Source organism: Mesitornis unicolor, unplaced genomic scaffold, assembly GCF_000695765.1.
Source record: "Mesitornis unicolor isolate BGI_N332 unplaced genomic scaffold, ASM69576v1 scaffold13289, whole genome shotgun sequence".
Classification (NCBI taxonomy): Eukaryota; Metazoa; Chordata; class Aves; order Mesitornithiformes; family Mesitornithidae; genus Mesitornis; species Mesitornis unicolor.
The window spans coordinates 1,243-15,894 of NW_010206670.1; the positions used below are offsets into that span (position 1 = coordinate 1,243).

The following is a 14,652-nucleotide window of genomic DNA, read 5'->3' on the forward strand; positions in this document are numbered from 1 at the left end:
TACTGCATATGAGGAAAAACAACCACACCTATATATTTACAATAGTAGGATCTAAATTAACTACTACTACTCAACCCCCTCCCCCAGTGATTTGCTATTGAATGATCTCTGCACAACATCTTAAATATTTAGTGCCCGTCATAAAGGCAAATAAAAACTCATTACTTAGCAGGAAAGAAGATGAAAACAGGACAGGAAGCGTCCCTCTTCCTTTGTAGAAACTGTGGTTCATCCATTTATGAATGCTCAAAAGGAGTCTGGTAGAACTGGAAGAAACAAGAGAGGGATGGTGAGGAGAACAGGATGGCTCTGTGCAAAGTGGGGCTCATAAAGGAAAGTTCTTCTGCTTGCAAACAGGTGACAAAGGTGTGATACCATGCAATTATGAATGGTATAGAGAAAGTGAATGAGGAGTGGTTATTCTCTGTCTTATTGCGCACAAAGTAGAGAACATCTAACAAAACAATATAAAAAAGAACAAAACAAAACAAAAAGCTACTGAATTACAACCTTTGTAATGTAATTAAGCGTGTCATTAAATCACAGAGCTGTCCCAGAACCTTTTGGCGGCCAAGCACTTGAATGAAAAGTGCAATTAGATGAAGTAGTGGAGGACAGGTTCACTGAGAGGCTTGGTGTGACCTTTCATGCAGGAGATCTCTGAAACTTCTGTCTACTGGGAGGGTGCATGGGAAAATAGCACTCCTAGATGTAATGCTGTCACTTACACCTTTTTCTTAAGCACCTGCTACTTGTCTGGATGTATCTTTGTTCTGATAAACAGGGTCATTCTTAACCTCTCATTGGAACAGCTGGGTTGCTGAAACCTGGAGTAAGAATGATGATTTCCTTACTCTTTGCAGACTGACCTCCTCCTCCTTACTCAGTTTTGCCTCTTTTCTCAAAGGAACACTTACAATATTTTTGTGTTTCATGTCAAAAAGGCATGTATTTAATTGTGACTGCTGTAGGATGAACTGGATGACAGAAGATGCGTGGTATCTCTAGACATAAGGAAGCTTTGTATCACTTTCTCAATGCTTGGTGTGTTGGGTTTTTTTGTTTGTTTGTTTTTTAATACAAGGTCACATCCTTATACCTAGTTTTATTAAATAACAAATTCATGACCTGGAAATTTTATGGATAAGATTCAAGATCTATATTCCTTTTTCCTAAACAAGATTTTTTTTTTTATCGAAGACATTATAGACTCCTTTAAAAAACACTCATATTGAGTTCAGATTCCTCATTTATCTCTCTCTCTTAGGCATATGCAATTTGTTGTGCAGTGCCATGCACACTCACAAAATCATAATCCTCATAACACCAGCTGATAGGACTTTGTTTTTCTCCTGAGGCTTTGGGTGCCCTTGCAAGCCCTGTCTTCAGGCTGGACCTCCAATGAAATCAGTTCCCCTTTAATCATAATGAGGATTATGCTGCTCTGAGGAGGCATCTTAATTCAAATTTCCACGTGGAATCTTCTTTATATTCTGTTGCTCAAATACACCTAACAATCACCCTCTGCAACTCCTTAAACAGATGGTATATGTTTATGTAGAAATTATTACTATACCACCAAGCTTCTCCTGGTTCTACACATATGCATTAGAGTTTATGGGCACCACCTCTAAACTTGGGTTACTTTAAGTGACTAGGGAGAATGGGGAGGGCTATGGGGCAGGCTGCAAACCCTGGAAGGTTGTTCATCGTTTCAGGGATTAACTGATGCATAATTATGGTTAAATAAATCAAGGGATGGGCGTTTATCTTGGGTAGACAGATTCCCCAGGCACTGGTGAATGAAGGGGTTGGTTGCTGAAAGTTGGGAAATTCTCCCCCTAATAACTCTGGTAAGCAAGGGCTTTTCAGTTTGTGGGTTTATTCTCTCCAGGCAACCTTAAGCTCTTCAGGCGGTATCGTTGTTCATAGACTATTTTAAATTTCTTTACAATGCCCTGCAGTATGTTCCCTTGAAATGTCAAGATTGCAAATTCCTATTTTTGCAAAGCACCAAGTGGAAAAGATCCTGCTTTTTTAAATAAAGATCAAATTTGTACATAAATTATGAGTGTGAGTAGCAATTATTCTTTTGGAGAGATTTACACATTCAAAGAAATAAAAAATATTGCATAAAAAATACATATAGATGTATCGAGACCCCTTAACTATCGATAGTGTAAATGTTTCCCAGCCGTGCTGGGTTTCTATGGGCAGTGTTTTTGCCATCCTTATTCAGGCCGAGCAGTCCTCTGTGATAACTCTATTGAAATTCCTGAGATAACTTTCAGAGTTAGGATCTACTTAAATGATAAAGATGACAGAGCTTGACATGTAGGGTAAGATCCAAAGCTTCTTGCTGCTGATAAGAATTTTTCTATGTACTTCTGTGGTGACTTTAGATCAATGTGCTTTAGTTGAGGCATTTGTGTAGAAGAATGTCAAAGAGGAGAGTACATTTTTTTTTACTAAAAGTGATATTTAAATCTATTTTCCATCTTTATTTTTTTCAACATGAGTTTCAGTATTTTACTAAGCATTAGAATTTTTCATGCCTTTAAGATGACATTTTACACAGGTGCATCCACTCAGACTTGAATTTATTTTTATGTTATTAGTTTTATTTTCAGAATGGATTATAGTCAGCATTGTTATTGAATCAGCCTCACCTGAATTTTTTGCTATTCTATGGGGACTAAGTAGAAGAAAAACATCAGGTGGACCACTGAACAGCTTGCATAAACAGTTCTTGAGACATCTATATCTATTTTGAGTTCCCAATAGACACTTTAAATTAGCATGAAAAGCAAGATTATTATGGTTTTGGGTACTTTGATGATCTAAGCTCTCAAGACACTGAATCCTTTTTTCTCAAAGCTTTTGCTCAAATTCCCTCTCTGCATAAAACACACGGTCTGTATTCCCTTTCTTATCCTCCCCTCCAAACCCCCTGAATCTAGAGTAGGCAGATCTTACGCTTCAGATGCCATAGTGCTTAAAGTGGATAAATTCTGGCATGTTGAACGTATGAAAATTATGATGAATCATTGGCAAAAAGTCCAGCCGGAGGATTCTCCTGTGTATCACAGTGGTTTTTAAAGAATCGCTATAAACATGTTACTGAGGATCAGCTGATGGTGGTAAGAATTTGACCCTCATATAGTAAACTGTCCCCCTCTGTAGTTTAGAACACTGTACTCCTGTTCTGTACACTTGAAGGTTGTGCCCTTCTGTGACCCATCTTCATCGAGAAGAAACAAATTATTTTTGATTTTTCCCAACCTAAAGCCAATTGAGTTAGCTAAAAAAAAATAATTTTTTTAAAAAATTAAGTAATTATTGTAGCATTTAAAAGGAGGTTGTTCTCTTTCATGCCTACCACTCACTTTGCTTAGAGGATCCTAGAAGGGTGTACGAGAAGAGAAGCAGCACAGAAGTGAAATGTCCCTTTCTTCTCCCACCCTTCCTCAGCAAGGGATGCTGATCTTAAGCTTACTCAGAAGTGTAGATTACTCTCCCAGTCTTATGCTATCTTTCTGATATTTGTGACTTGGATTTTTTTGTAAAGATTTTGGTCACTTGTTCATAGTCTTTATTCTGTCTTTTGGGATTTTCTTTGAAATAGGTTTTTCAAAAGTGTCTATTACAGTAGCAGCTTTCACTGAGGTGATTTCAATTTTGCGATACTCCAGCCTCCAGAATCTGGTTTTCAAACTCTCTGTTGAATCACGCTGGAAACAAACATTTGAAGTGACTGTTTAGCAAAATAATTATTTTTCCCCAGTGGTCTAGAGTGAAAAATATGCAAATATGGATAAAATGAGCTCATTTAGAAGGCACTGAGCTTTAATGAATAATCATTTATATAACAGCAAAATAAAGCAAATTAAAATTTGTTGTGAACACAAGCTCTTTTAAAAGAACAAATTAAGTGAACATACTGAGAGTTAAATCAAGACGCTGGAGGCTTTAATAAGGCTGTTCTCTGCATGAAGAGTGCTGAATGAAAGAGGAATCAAATAAGACCTTCACAGAATTGGCACCAAAGTATTTTTGTTTCTAGCCTAACTCTATCCGGCATAATAACACACTGAGTTTGAAAACCTACTTTAGTACATCACTTGAGATGGAACAGTGAGGAAAATTGATCCCTTGCCCATAACCCTTGTGCACTGACTTCCCCAGAAATGGCAGTTTCACTGGAGGGTTTGTTTGTTGACGCTGTATCTATATCTGGAAATTGGCATCAAGCTGGATGTTTCTTTTCTGAATAACCCTGGATGGTTTTAAGGGGAAAAAAAACAACAAGCAAACCATCAAGAAGAAAATACTGTAAATGTCTGCTTTGGGTTTTGTCGCTTTGTTTTGTTGTTTTATTTTTTTTCTTTCTGCCACTATAATTAAAGTTGATGGAATTTACAGAGAACACTTCTAGACCAGTATAACTCTGGGGTTTATGTGAGAATTATTTTATCTCTGGTATGTGGATTGTTAAATGTCTTTATTTTGGCTACATTTATGTAAATACTGAGTCTTCTTGCATACCATGAAAACAAAGATGTGTTGGAAGTCATTGGATTTTATTGCAGAAGCACAGCAAAAGCTCCATCCTCAAAAGAATGCTGTAGCCTGACTCCTTAAAGTGGTCGGGTAGTCCCAAAGGTCTCACTTCAATGCTTTGAGCCTTCAGCTCATGCAACCAATGGATAACACACAATACATCTGTCTCAAAGGAATTAGTTCTACTTTTGGAACTTGTTCTCTGTGAGATCAAATTAATCCAGTTAAAATAGCACTATAAAACATGTTTTAACATCCTAAAGTAGGTACGAGCACGTAACAACTCGTGTGAGAAGGTTGAGCCAGATGACCCAACTGAAGACCCTTCTAACCTCACCTTATTCTGTGATGCTGTGATACTTTCCTTGTCTTTGATAGAGCTGATTTGCTGTTACTAAAAAAGTGTGAAAAAAATTGAAAACCTGAAAATTCTGCTGCATAGCTATCAAGTGAGGGAGAGGATGGGACATTTGTGGAGGGGCACAAGATAAAGCCTGCATGGAAACCAAGGCAAAGGTTTACATAATCAGGAAAAGAAGGCGACAACTTCATGAAGTTCATTAAGGATATCAGTATTTATATCCAATTTAGATAATAAACAAGAGGCATTTTGATGTATCATGGTGTGGAAAATTGTGGATGGACAAATGATATCTTAAATTTAATTTTAAAAAATTAACATGTACTACCAAGTGCAATATTTTGCTTGTGTTTTTTCCTTTGACATAAGTTTTAATAAAAAAAATTAACAAACAAATATCAGACAATTATTAACTGTCCACCTAAGCCAAATGGCACAAAAAGCATTTATTTGATGATTAATCACATTTTCTATTTGTGCCAGTAAAACTTCCTGAGCGTTTGGGCCAGGCCTTTCTTCCGACTGTGAAATTCTTCATTTTAGAAAAAGAGCAAGGGGAGGCCCACTCTACCCTGTAATGAAGCTTTTGTAGAGTCTGGATGTGATATAATTCACTTGGCTCACAGATTCACATCTCAATTCTGCTGGTCCAGCCAGCAGATGGACACATCTTGTATGAATAAATCAGATAAACAGGCAGAACTCTCGTGAACAGCAGTGCATTTGTACAGCCCCCTTCGAAAACCTCTGCTGCCTGACAGTAACGAATCATGCCTCTTCACTTGAAACTTCATACTGGTTAGCCCTTCGTAGTGACGTGCTTATATTTACTGTCCTTACGTTGACTACATCACCAATTTTCCATTTTCTGTTTTGTAACAGCTGGAAACAGTGAGAGTGAGGGCCAGGAAGCAGTGAGGAAAATAGAAGAAGAAACTTTGGCTGCAAAAGGTACCATATTATATAATTTTCTTTAAGGAACTCTTTGTTCCTCTCTTTTTTTCTGGCATATTCTTTTATATGAGGTTCCCTTGTGTATTGTTAATTTTTTTTTAGTTTGGGGAAACTAATTCTTCAAGTAAATCTGGCAGGGGTAAAATTAATAGGATATTTCTGAAAAAATGTTTTAAGTTTTGTTTGACTTCTTTACTGTGTGTCATTGCAAAAGGGCTGCCTACAAGTTGCAGTCTGCCTGTGTGTGTGTATGGGCACAATGATTTAATAGCTGGGCAGAAAATCAGAATACTAGTCATTTCTGCTAAGGGGAGGATGACAGCAGGTAAGAGTGGGTGTGCTCTTTTTCATTGCTGGTCTTGCCTCCCATCATGTGTATAATCCCATTAAAAAGTGATTTTCTTTTTGGTGGGGTAAGAGGTTTCTAAAAGAACAGCACTGGCCAGTTGTGTTATTTGACACACGACAAGAGCTTATAATCTTTTACAAAATAATATTGTATTCTTAAAAATAGATGGATCTTTCCTATCAAGTCAAAATTCCTATGTTTTTGCAGTTCTTCCTTTTTTTTTGTTTTAATCTGATAAATGATCTTGTTGAGGGAAACATAAGGAAAGCATAGCTTGTTAACTATGAGAAAAGGCATATTGTGCACTATCTGCTGTGTGATTGTGATTTACAATTTATGATGGAGGTTAGCGCATCTAATATTTCCATCTCTTGGATTCACTGGGTGTAGTTCCTGGTAGTGTGTGATGATTCACTGCTGCCACTTTGATGTATCACTTCTTGGCAAAATAATAGGGCAGTGCTGCTATGCTACTCCACCCTGTTTAGGATCTTCATGGCTTCTGCTGAGATCTGATTCTGTTTTTGTGCCTCTAATAATTACTGTTATGATGATCAAAATAAATTAATTATTGTGTTAAAAACCCTTTCATTAAGATTTATCTTTTGACTTAAATAAATGTGCACCCATCATAGCCTCAGGATACATGTATGCTACTTAAAAGCATCATAAATTAACGCATAGTCAGAAGGCTCATGAAAGAAAAAAAGTAATTATTACATTGTTTAAATCTTTTGCTGGAAGTTTCCATACAGAGACCAAAATCATTTGGAATTAATTACATCACGTGACCTGCATAAACCTGAATAAACCAGGGTCTGTCTTATTTTCATGCATCCGTGTGATCACAGGCTTTTCTAGCACCCCAGTCTTTCCTGATTTTTCTGAATGAAGTAAGCTTTAACCTTCAGTTACAAACTTTGTCAAGACACAGATGGCAGTTTCAAGAGGTTGAAATTGTATCTAAACTTCACTGAAGTTCTTCTTTATTGTAACTGTAATGGCTGAGGCTTTAGCAATCTTAGGTCCTGATAGATTTGGGCTGAAGACAAACTGGAAGAGTATCGCCTTTTCAGAATTTCCCACAGATTGAGGCACAAACATCCCCAAAAACAGCTCTGGGAAAAGACCAGACTTGTTGAATGCATGTGATCTCAGAGTTTTTAAGACGATATCATCCTTCTGTGTCTTGGCCCACTGTCTGTGTGGGGCTCTGTCTGTTATCTAAGGGTCAATAGTTTTAGTTGACGTAATTTATGCTAACTTCAAGGACAAGTGAGATCCAGAGGGTGTACATAAATGGTTACCATGAAGAAGCTGATAAGCAATAGCATGTTAAAAGTTTCAGAGGAGGGTAGAGGATAATGATTAAAAGGCTATGCACACAGGTGATGCTTTTTTGCTGCAGCATGGCAAGATATGAAGAAAGGACTGATAAAATTTTGGAATACAAGGAGGCAGGATGCCTGGTTTCCCATGCTGGAGGCATCCAAACCAGAGCCAATGCCTAAAGATTGTAGAGTACTGGAGAGAAAGTGTCCTGGTTTTGCTGGGACAGGGTTTTTTGTTTCTTTCCTTCATAGTTGCTAGTGGGAGTTTTGTGTTGGTGCTAGGACTGATATTGATAAGACATCAGTATTTATCTTTTTCAAGGTTTTGTTTTTCAGTCTTTTGCCTGTACCTTTGGTTATAGTTTTGGGGGTTTTTTTTTTGTTTGATTGGGGGTGGGTGTGTGTGTGTGTGTGTGTGTGTGTGTGTGTGTGTTTTGGTTTGGTTTGGTTCATTTTTTGTTTTTTTCTTCTCTCTGCACAAGAGAATGGGAGGAGGAAGCAAAAGCCTGGGATGCTCTGGGACAGATGACCCAGCACAGATGATCTGAGTGTGATCCAAGCTGACCAATAAAGATGTATTCCATCCCATATATGTCACATTCACTATAAATTGGGGAGTTTGTCAGGGACAACTCCTTCAACTCTTTCCTTCCTAACCTGTTGTTAAGTGTAAAGAGTGAGGAAAGAGGTAGGCAGCTGTGTGGAGGAGAATGAAGTACAGGTCCTTGGGGCATGAAAGACCCAGTTCACTTGACCATCAGAACCTCCTCCATGATAAAGCAATCAAAGCCCTCAGATATCCAGAACAGACCAGAAGTGCTGCATTGTCATTAAAATTATCACGTGGGCACTATTTCCAAAAGACCAAGGGCAACAGATTGCTGTACTCTGAATCATAAAGCTGGGAGAAGCCAGAATGATGTGGGCATTTATCTTGCTTCCATTTGTTAAATTGGGAACTTGTGTTGTTAATAGTAGCAATTATATGGCTGGGAAAATTGTTGATGGCTAGGGATTGCCGCAGAGATATTCTAATTGTGTAAGTCTCAAATTTGCGCATAGGGTGTGTCTGTGTTGGTGCATTTGTTAGTGAGATCAGGAGAGCGCTTTCCAGGCAACACTCAACTGTTGCCCGCTTGCTGAGCATGGGTTCGCATCAGGGAGGGCCCCACAGGTCCTGACCTGGATTGTCCTTGGACAAAACTGGCCTGGGCAGTGACTTGCAGCAGCCATAGGTCATTAGTACACGGGAGCAACCTTAGAGCCCATCTGAACTAAGAGTCCCAGCAACTTGTAGAAGTGCCTACATCAGGTCCCCAGCACAAAATGAGCTGTAGAAATTGACTTTTGTTGATCCAAACCACTTGTTAATGTAGCCAGAACCATAGTCACCAGTCCTGAACACACTACATTGAGTTATGGAATTGGGAAGTTTCTGTGATAAACTCAACTCTCAAAAATGCTAGGAAAAAAATCTTTCTATCTTTCTACATAATAGAGTGTATCTCCTGACTCAGTTACCCTGAGTTTACATCTCTGAAAATGAAAGCTGGTTTTAGCCTGATGATTACAAACATACAAATGTTGGAAACTAATATATAAACATGAATGAAAGCTTCATTCATTCCAGCATAGGTTCATGAATGCCAATGGAATCAGCAATTAGCAAAAGTTTATGAATAAATATCACTTAGCACAGTACCAAGGAAAGGCTCTCACAACTACAGCTTAGGAGCTGGAGTTGCAACTAGACTCAAAGGAGAGAAAAATTAAAAGTTAGTGAGAAAACAGGGTGTAAAAGTCATATTAAGCACAGACCTCTTCAAAAGGAAAAGCCTGTGTTTAATCTCACCCAATATTTTTGTGGCAATTCAAATAAAACCACAATTATAAAACTACACACTAAATCTGCAGCGTTCATGTGACTCTCATTTGAAGCCAGGTGAGAAAGGAAGACGAGACTTTCTCCCTCGGAGTCAGAGGAATGCAGAAGTTAGCACGGTGGCAACCAAATTGTGTCGTTTACAGTCTGACCCACATCAAGACAGCGTGGGCAAGCAGTAGGAGGAACAATATCACCTTAAAAACACTGCAATTCGTATGCATTCAACAAGCCTGGCCTTTTCCCAGAACTTTTTCTCAGATTGGTTGTGGTATGCATGGCCCAGCCAGGGAATGAAGAGATGACAATGTCTATTGCTCCCTTTTGCAGTGTAACCTGCTAATGAGCAAGGAGATTTTTCTTGTTATTAGAAATCTGAGATCGAGGAGTTTACCTGAAAGAAGGTGGTGTAATCTAGCCAATGGATACCAAGCATAGTTGCAGAATAACTCATGGGTGGTTACTCCACTGACACTTGCTGTATGGCAGGCACCAATTTTAATAAAACAGTCCATTTTTTTCTGCTCTGTACAAAACTGCTTGTTGGCTTTTCCTGCAGGCTAGAGAAAATCAGCTGCTGAGAATTCCCAAATTCCCAAACATTTAGACTTGTTTTTGCCCAAGAGTCAATGGTGGTATTCCCAGGACATGGGTCAGAGTTGTGTTAGCCAGTTCAGCAAAGACCTTGTTAAAATGGGCAAAAATGTCAGCCAGGACTTTTTCTTTGGCACAGTATGTCAACGATGTTATTATGGAAGTGATCATCCAGCCAGTCAAAAATAGTAGAAAATTCTTGTGATTGAGATGTATTTTTTATAAATGTGCATCAGCATGTGTGAGTTTATGCTTGTTTGTGTTAGATTTGCTTTTCATGGTGTTGTTTTGAGATGTAAAAGCGTAACATCCGGAGCCTGTGGCAAGACCTAACGTGGCTACTCTGTCCCTTCTACCACATCCTGCCACTGGCTTGTCCTTTTTCCACCACTGCAGACGCTGAAAGACCTGTGAGGTTGGTTTAAAGAGTTTCCTAGCAATAACAGTACAGTTTCCATCTACACTGTTTCTTTTTTCATGCTGGTGCCTTATCTCCAGTACTTAGCTTTGGCAGGTCAAGGGCTGCCCTCCCTTAGAGTTGTACAACTGAACGCCAGGCTGATGAAGGCATCTTGAAAGTGTGGTGATATGAGAGAGGCGTAAAGAAGTCTTGATCTGTCAGTATGCCACTTTGCAGGACCCTATAGGGAACCAAAGAGCTCTTCTGCTTTGTCACTTGATGACAGGTAGAAGAACCTTGCCTAAACATGAAGATTTCTTTCCTTTCCATAGGCTCATCTAAGGTTATATCAAGTATATTCAAGCCATATGAAAATATTTCAATCTTGAAAAATATTGCATGTGTTAAACTTAACCCAGATCTGTAAGGACTGAATACTCCACGTGCTCAAGGGACAGAAGACCCCTTTCGAGAGTCCCAAGAAACAAATACAGGGGCTAATAGAGTTTCTCTGTGCTCCTAACTCTTACAATCCTTGCCCAGTAAAGTTGGTGATTTTTTGCTCTGTATTAAGCAGGAAAGATTTTAATCCACAAACAGGTATCTCCAGAGCCTTCTAATAAAATAATTTAGGTGAATACTTTGCAAATCAGTTGTCCAGCTTTTCTGTTTGTTTTACATAATACTTTGGTGCAAAAACATGGTTAAATTCATTGAGCCTGCCTGTTCATGTCTTTTTTGTTCTCCTTTTGGCTTTCAGTGTAACATGTTATAAGGTTTTCCCCCTCCATGCTTATGGACATTTAAAACAATAGAGAATTCTCTATTTTTTGTATTTCTTAAGATACCTTAGAAATTGAGTTATCATGTTAACAGGGTGACATTTCAGACATTAAGAGCAATATGAATACAGTTCACAGAGCTAAAGATGGGCTGCAGATCTGGATAGTGAGATGGAGATGAAGTCTTTCAAATACAAAATGTATTCATAATGCAGGCACAAGCTCTGCCTATTAGTTTCCTAAAATCCCATTTCCATTGGAAATGTGAAACATCTTTCATTAACAGGCTCTGCCACTAGAAAACATGATTTTCTCTTATTTAAATTGTTTCTAATTGAAACTTAGAGACAAAGAAACGTACAGGTGTAGCTGCAGGCAGAATAACAAAGCCCTTTCAGATGTCTTGAAATGATTTTCTGACTGTAAATCACCGAAGATTTGTGTGACTAATGGGACCAGAGCTCTGAGGTTAGGATTTTGCTGATTGTGCTGCCCTACTGAAGGCAATTGGAGAACGGGAATTTCAAAATGAAATTGCCTCTGCAAGGCTTGAAAATGCTTCCATCTCGCCCTTTTACAGGATTTTGATCCTCTTTTCTGTACCTGTAGGACCATGATGTCCAGGGGTGGCTGGATAGAGGTGCTCCTGGGTTTGACACCTCCCGTTATTTTTTCTGTCTTGAGTAACAGTTGCAGGCAGGCTGTGTGAGCTATTTCCAGACCTTGTCTGTTCTCAAGAAAATTGTCAGCAAATACTGAAAGACAAAGCCAAGAAAAAGGCAATTTGTTTTCTCTCTGGAACACTTTCATATCTCCCTTCCAAGATCTACTTTATATAGTCCTAGCTTCTGTGGGTTACGTGTAGGGCTTTAGAAGTTAATTTGCTTATAATTAGACTATTTTCTGTGCAAATGCCATCAGCTTCTGTGCTGGGGACCCAGCTGCCAGAAGCACTGAGAACTCGTGGCCTGAAGTAAACATGGGAAAAGCAGAGCCCATATTTGAAGCACTTACGGGCTGCATGCATAACCTTCCAGGTGTGAGCTGCACATCAGCCAACAGATTGTGGTCCACATGAGCATGCCAGAGGTGCCTGTCCTTCTTTGCATCATGGCAAGTTTCCAGAGGGAGCTCAGCCAGAGAGGAGCCTCTTCACCCCTGAAGGGCCAATACCGGTGTGTCCATGCTTAACTTGCGTTTCAAGGCTCATTCTCCAATGGCAAGGAATCAAAGCTCTGAACAGATGGCCCAGTTCTTAAATGAGTTATAAGCCCAGCTCTTCCCAGTGGTCCCCAGTGACAGGACCAGAGGCAATGGGCACAAATTGAAATGCAAGAAATCCCATTTAAAAATAGGAAAGCTATTTTTTCTTTTTTAGCATAAGGGCTATTGGATATTGGCACAGGTTGCCCAGGGAGTTTGTAAAGTCTCCATCCTGGGAGATATTCAAAAGCCATCTGGATATGGTCCTAGGCAAGTGGCCCTGCTTGAACAGGAGCTGGGACTGGATGATCTCCAGAGATGCCTTCCAGCCTCAGCCACCCTGTAAGTCTATGAAATTTTAGCAGCCAAAACCACATGAAACCCTTTCTGCTTCATTTGTCCAGCCCTGACTACAAATACTGTAACACACACAGATACCTGTCTTCAAGGAATTGTAGCGATGTTCATACAGTGCCCATAATAAGACTCTTGGGAACAGATAGTGGTAAGAACAGCAATAATTTGAGCCTAATGCAGTCTTAGGAAGCGGATATTTGAGAAGACCTTTGGAGCAGTGTGGAAAAAACTCATCTGTGCAGGTAAAAACCGCATTCTGTGGAAACAGAGGGAAGGAGTGTAGCAGCACTGATGCTGAGAGCAATAATCTGTGTGAAAAGCCCAGGAAATATTGTCCATGATTGTGAAGCAGCTTGCCCTTCTTGTTAGTTTTTTCTATGCAAGGCATAGACTAATATATTTTAATTTAAGACTTAAATTTTAAAATCTGAGTTTCAAATAAAATGTGTTCAAGATTACTTGATGCATGACATCTCTGCCACATTTTCACAGTCTGAATGGAAATTAGCATGCTCATGTGCACTTCGAAACCCTTCTCAGCCTATTTAAAGGCTTGCAGGAAATGTAATGCCAGAGCATTTTTTATAGTCTTTTCTGGTACTCAGTGCTAGAAAATCTTGCTTGTAAGAAGAAAAAGAAATATTCCTAAGGAGATGGCTAAACTCTTGAATTAAGCAAAACATCTGAGAATCATTAGATGTCTAATAATCATGTCTGGATTTGGATTTTTCCCTTTATATTGAGGCAGTGTTTCTGGATGAGGTGATGTGAACTGTTACCGGCACTTGATTAATTTCCCCAAGGTAACAGTCAGCTGTATTTTAGTCCTTATTTAGCCTTAACATTATATCTGCTACTGTCTTTTCTTACCAAGATTACTGTTGACTTCAGGCTGCTTGGAAGGAGTACCTCTTCACAACTGATGTGACTTGAGGAGACAAAATAAATCAAATTATCTTTTGAACATTTAGTTTGACCTAGTTGAAAAATAATCCTTACCAGTGTTTTACCTCCCAAGCATAGAAAATGTGTGAGTCTGTGGTGGGAGATAGATCTCCATGGCTCTGGGCAAGAGTTGCTGTTGTTCTGTGTTTTCTCTCCTTGTACTCAAATCTCACTTATGCTCACACACTTGGGCCTTTTTTGAATAACTTACAGCTACTAAGCTTCCTAGAACATGGATCTCATCTAAATGGTGCGGTGTCTGAATTTCTTTCTCTTTAGGAATTTGTTGGTATATCAGCAGAGTGGGGGCAGAGGGGGAGAGTATGTATATATTGGAAGAAAGGAAATGAAAAAATAGTATAAAGAAAAAAGCAATTTCTCTTGTTAGAAACTTTGTCATGGCAGTTGGGGGATTCTGACCTGGAGGTTTGTGAAAAGTGGGTACACAGCCTTTAGTGGTTGTCTGCAGTGGAGATTTTACCTAGTCATTTTCATTAGATGAAGAACTCATCAGGTGATGTAAATTGCTGGCACCAAGTTAACTTCACGAGAGTAGTCCAGAAATACCATTCTTAGGCTGTGTGAAGTTCTAGCACCTTTATCCTTAGTCTCTTATATGTAATGTTACCTTCTTTTCTGAAGAAAATGTTTTGAAATAAAACTACGCTTTTGTGCTTCAGAGTGTTTGCACTGGGGTTATTTTCAGAAGCTGGGTGCAGAAGAGTTAATCCCTCCCTTCAGCTAGAAGAGTGCTACCCACCAGCCCCAAGTTTAGGGATTTGTAAGGCAGCAGAATGAGGCCAGGATGGGATATTTAATTAATTTCCTTCAGCCCACAGTAAGAAGCACATGCCATGGGGAGTTTGAGTCCAGTGCAGCATGATGGTGCGAGGGGGACAGTTGTGTAAGGAGTGGGTCGGAGCCGAAGGGAAAG

At 39.2% G+C, this 14,652-nt stretch overlaps 1 protein-coding gene across 1 annotated transcript in view; it reads left to right on the forward strand.

Annotated features, from left to right (window-relative positions):
• Window positions 1-5,803: 5,803 nt before the first annotated feature.
• DHRSX (dehydrogenase/reductase (SDR family) X-linked) overlaps window positions 5,804-14,652 on the forward strand; it is a gene marked incomplete at both ends in the record, with an annotated part of 85,143 nt that continues 76,294 nt past the window's right edge. The window contains 1 exon segment of the mRNA XM_010191860.1: window positions 5,804-5,872. Coding sequence (XP_010190162.1) covers window positions 5,804-5,872 — 69 coding nt within the window.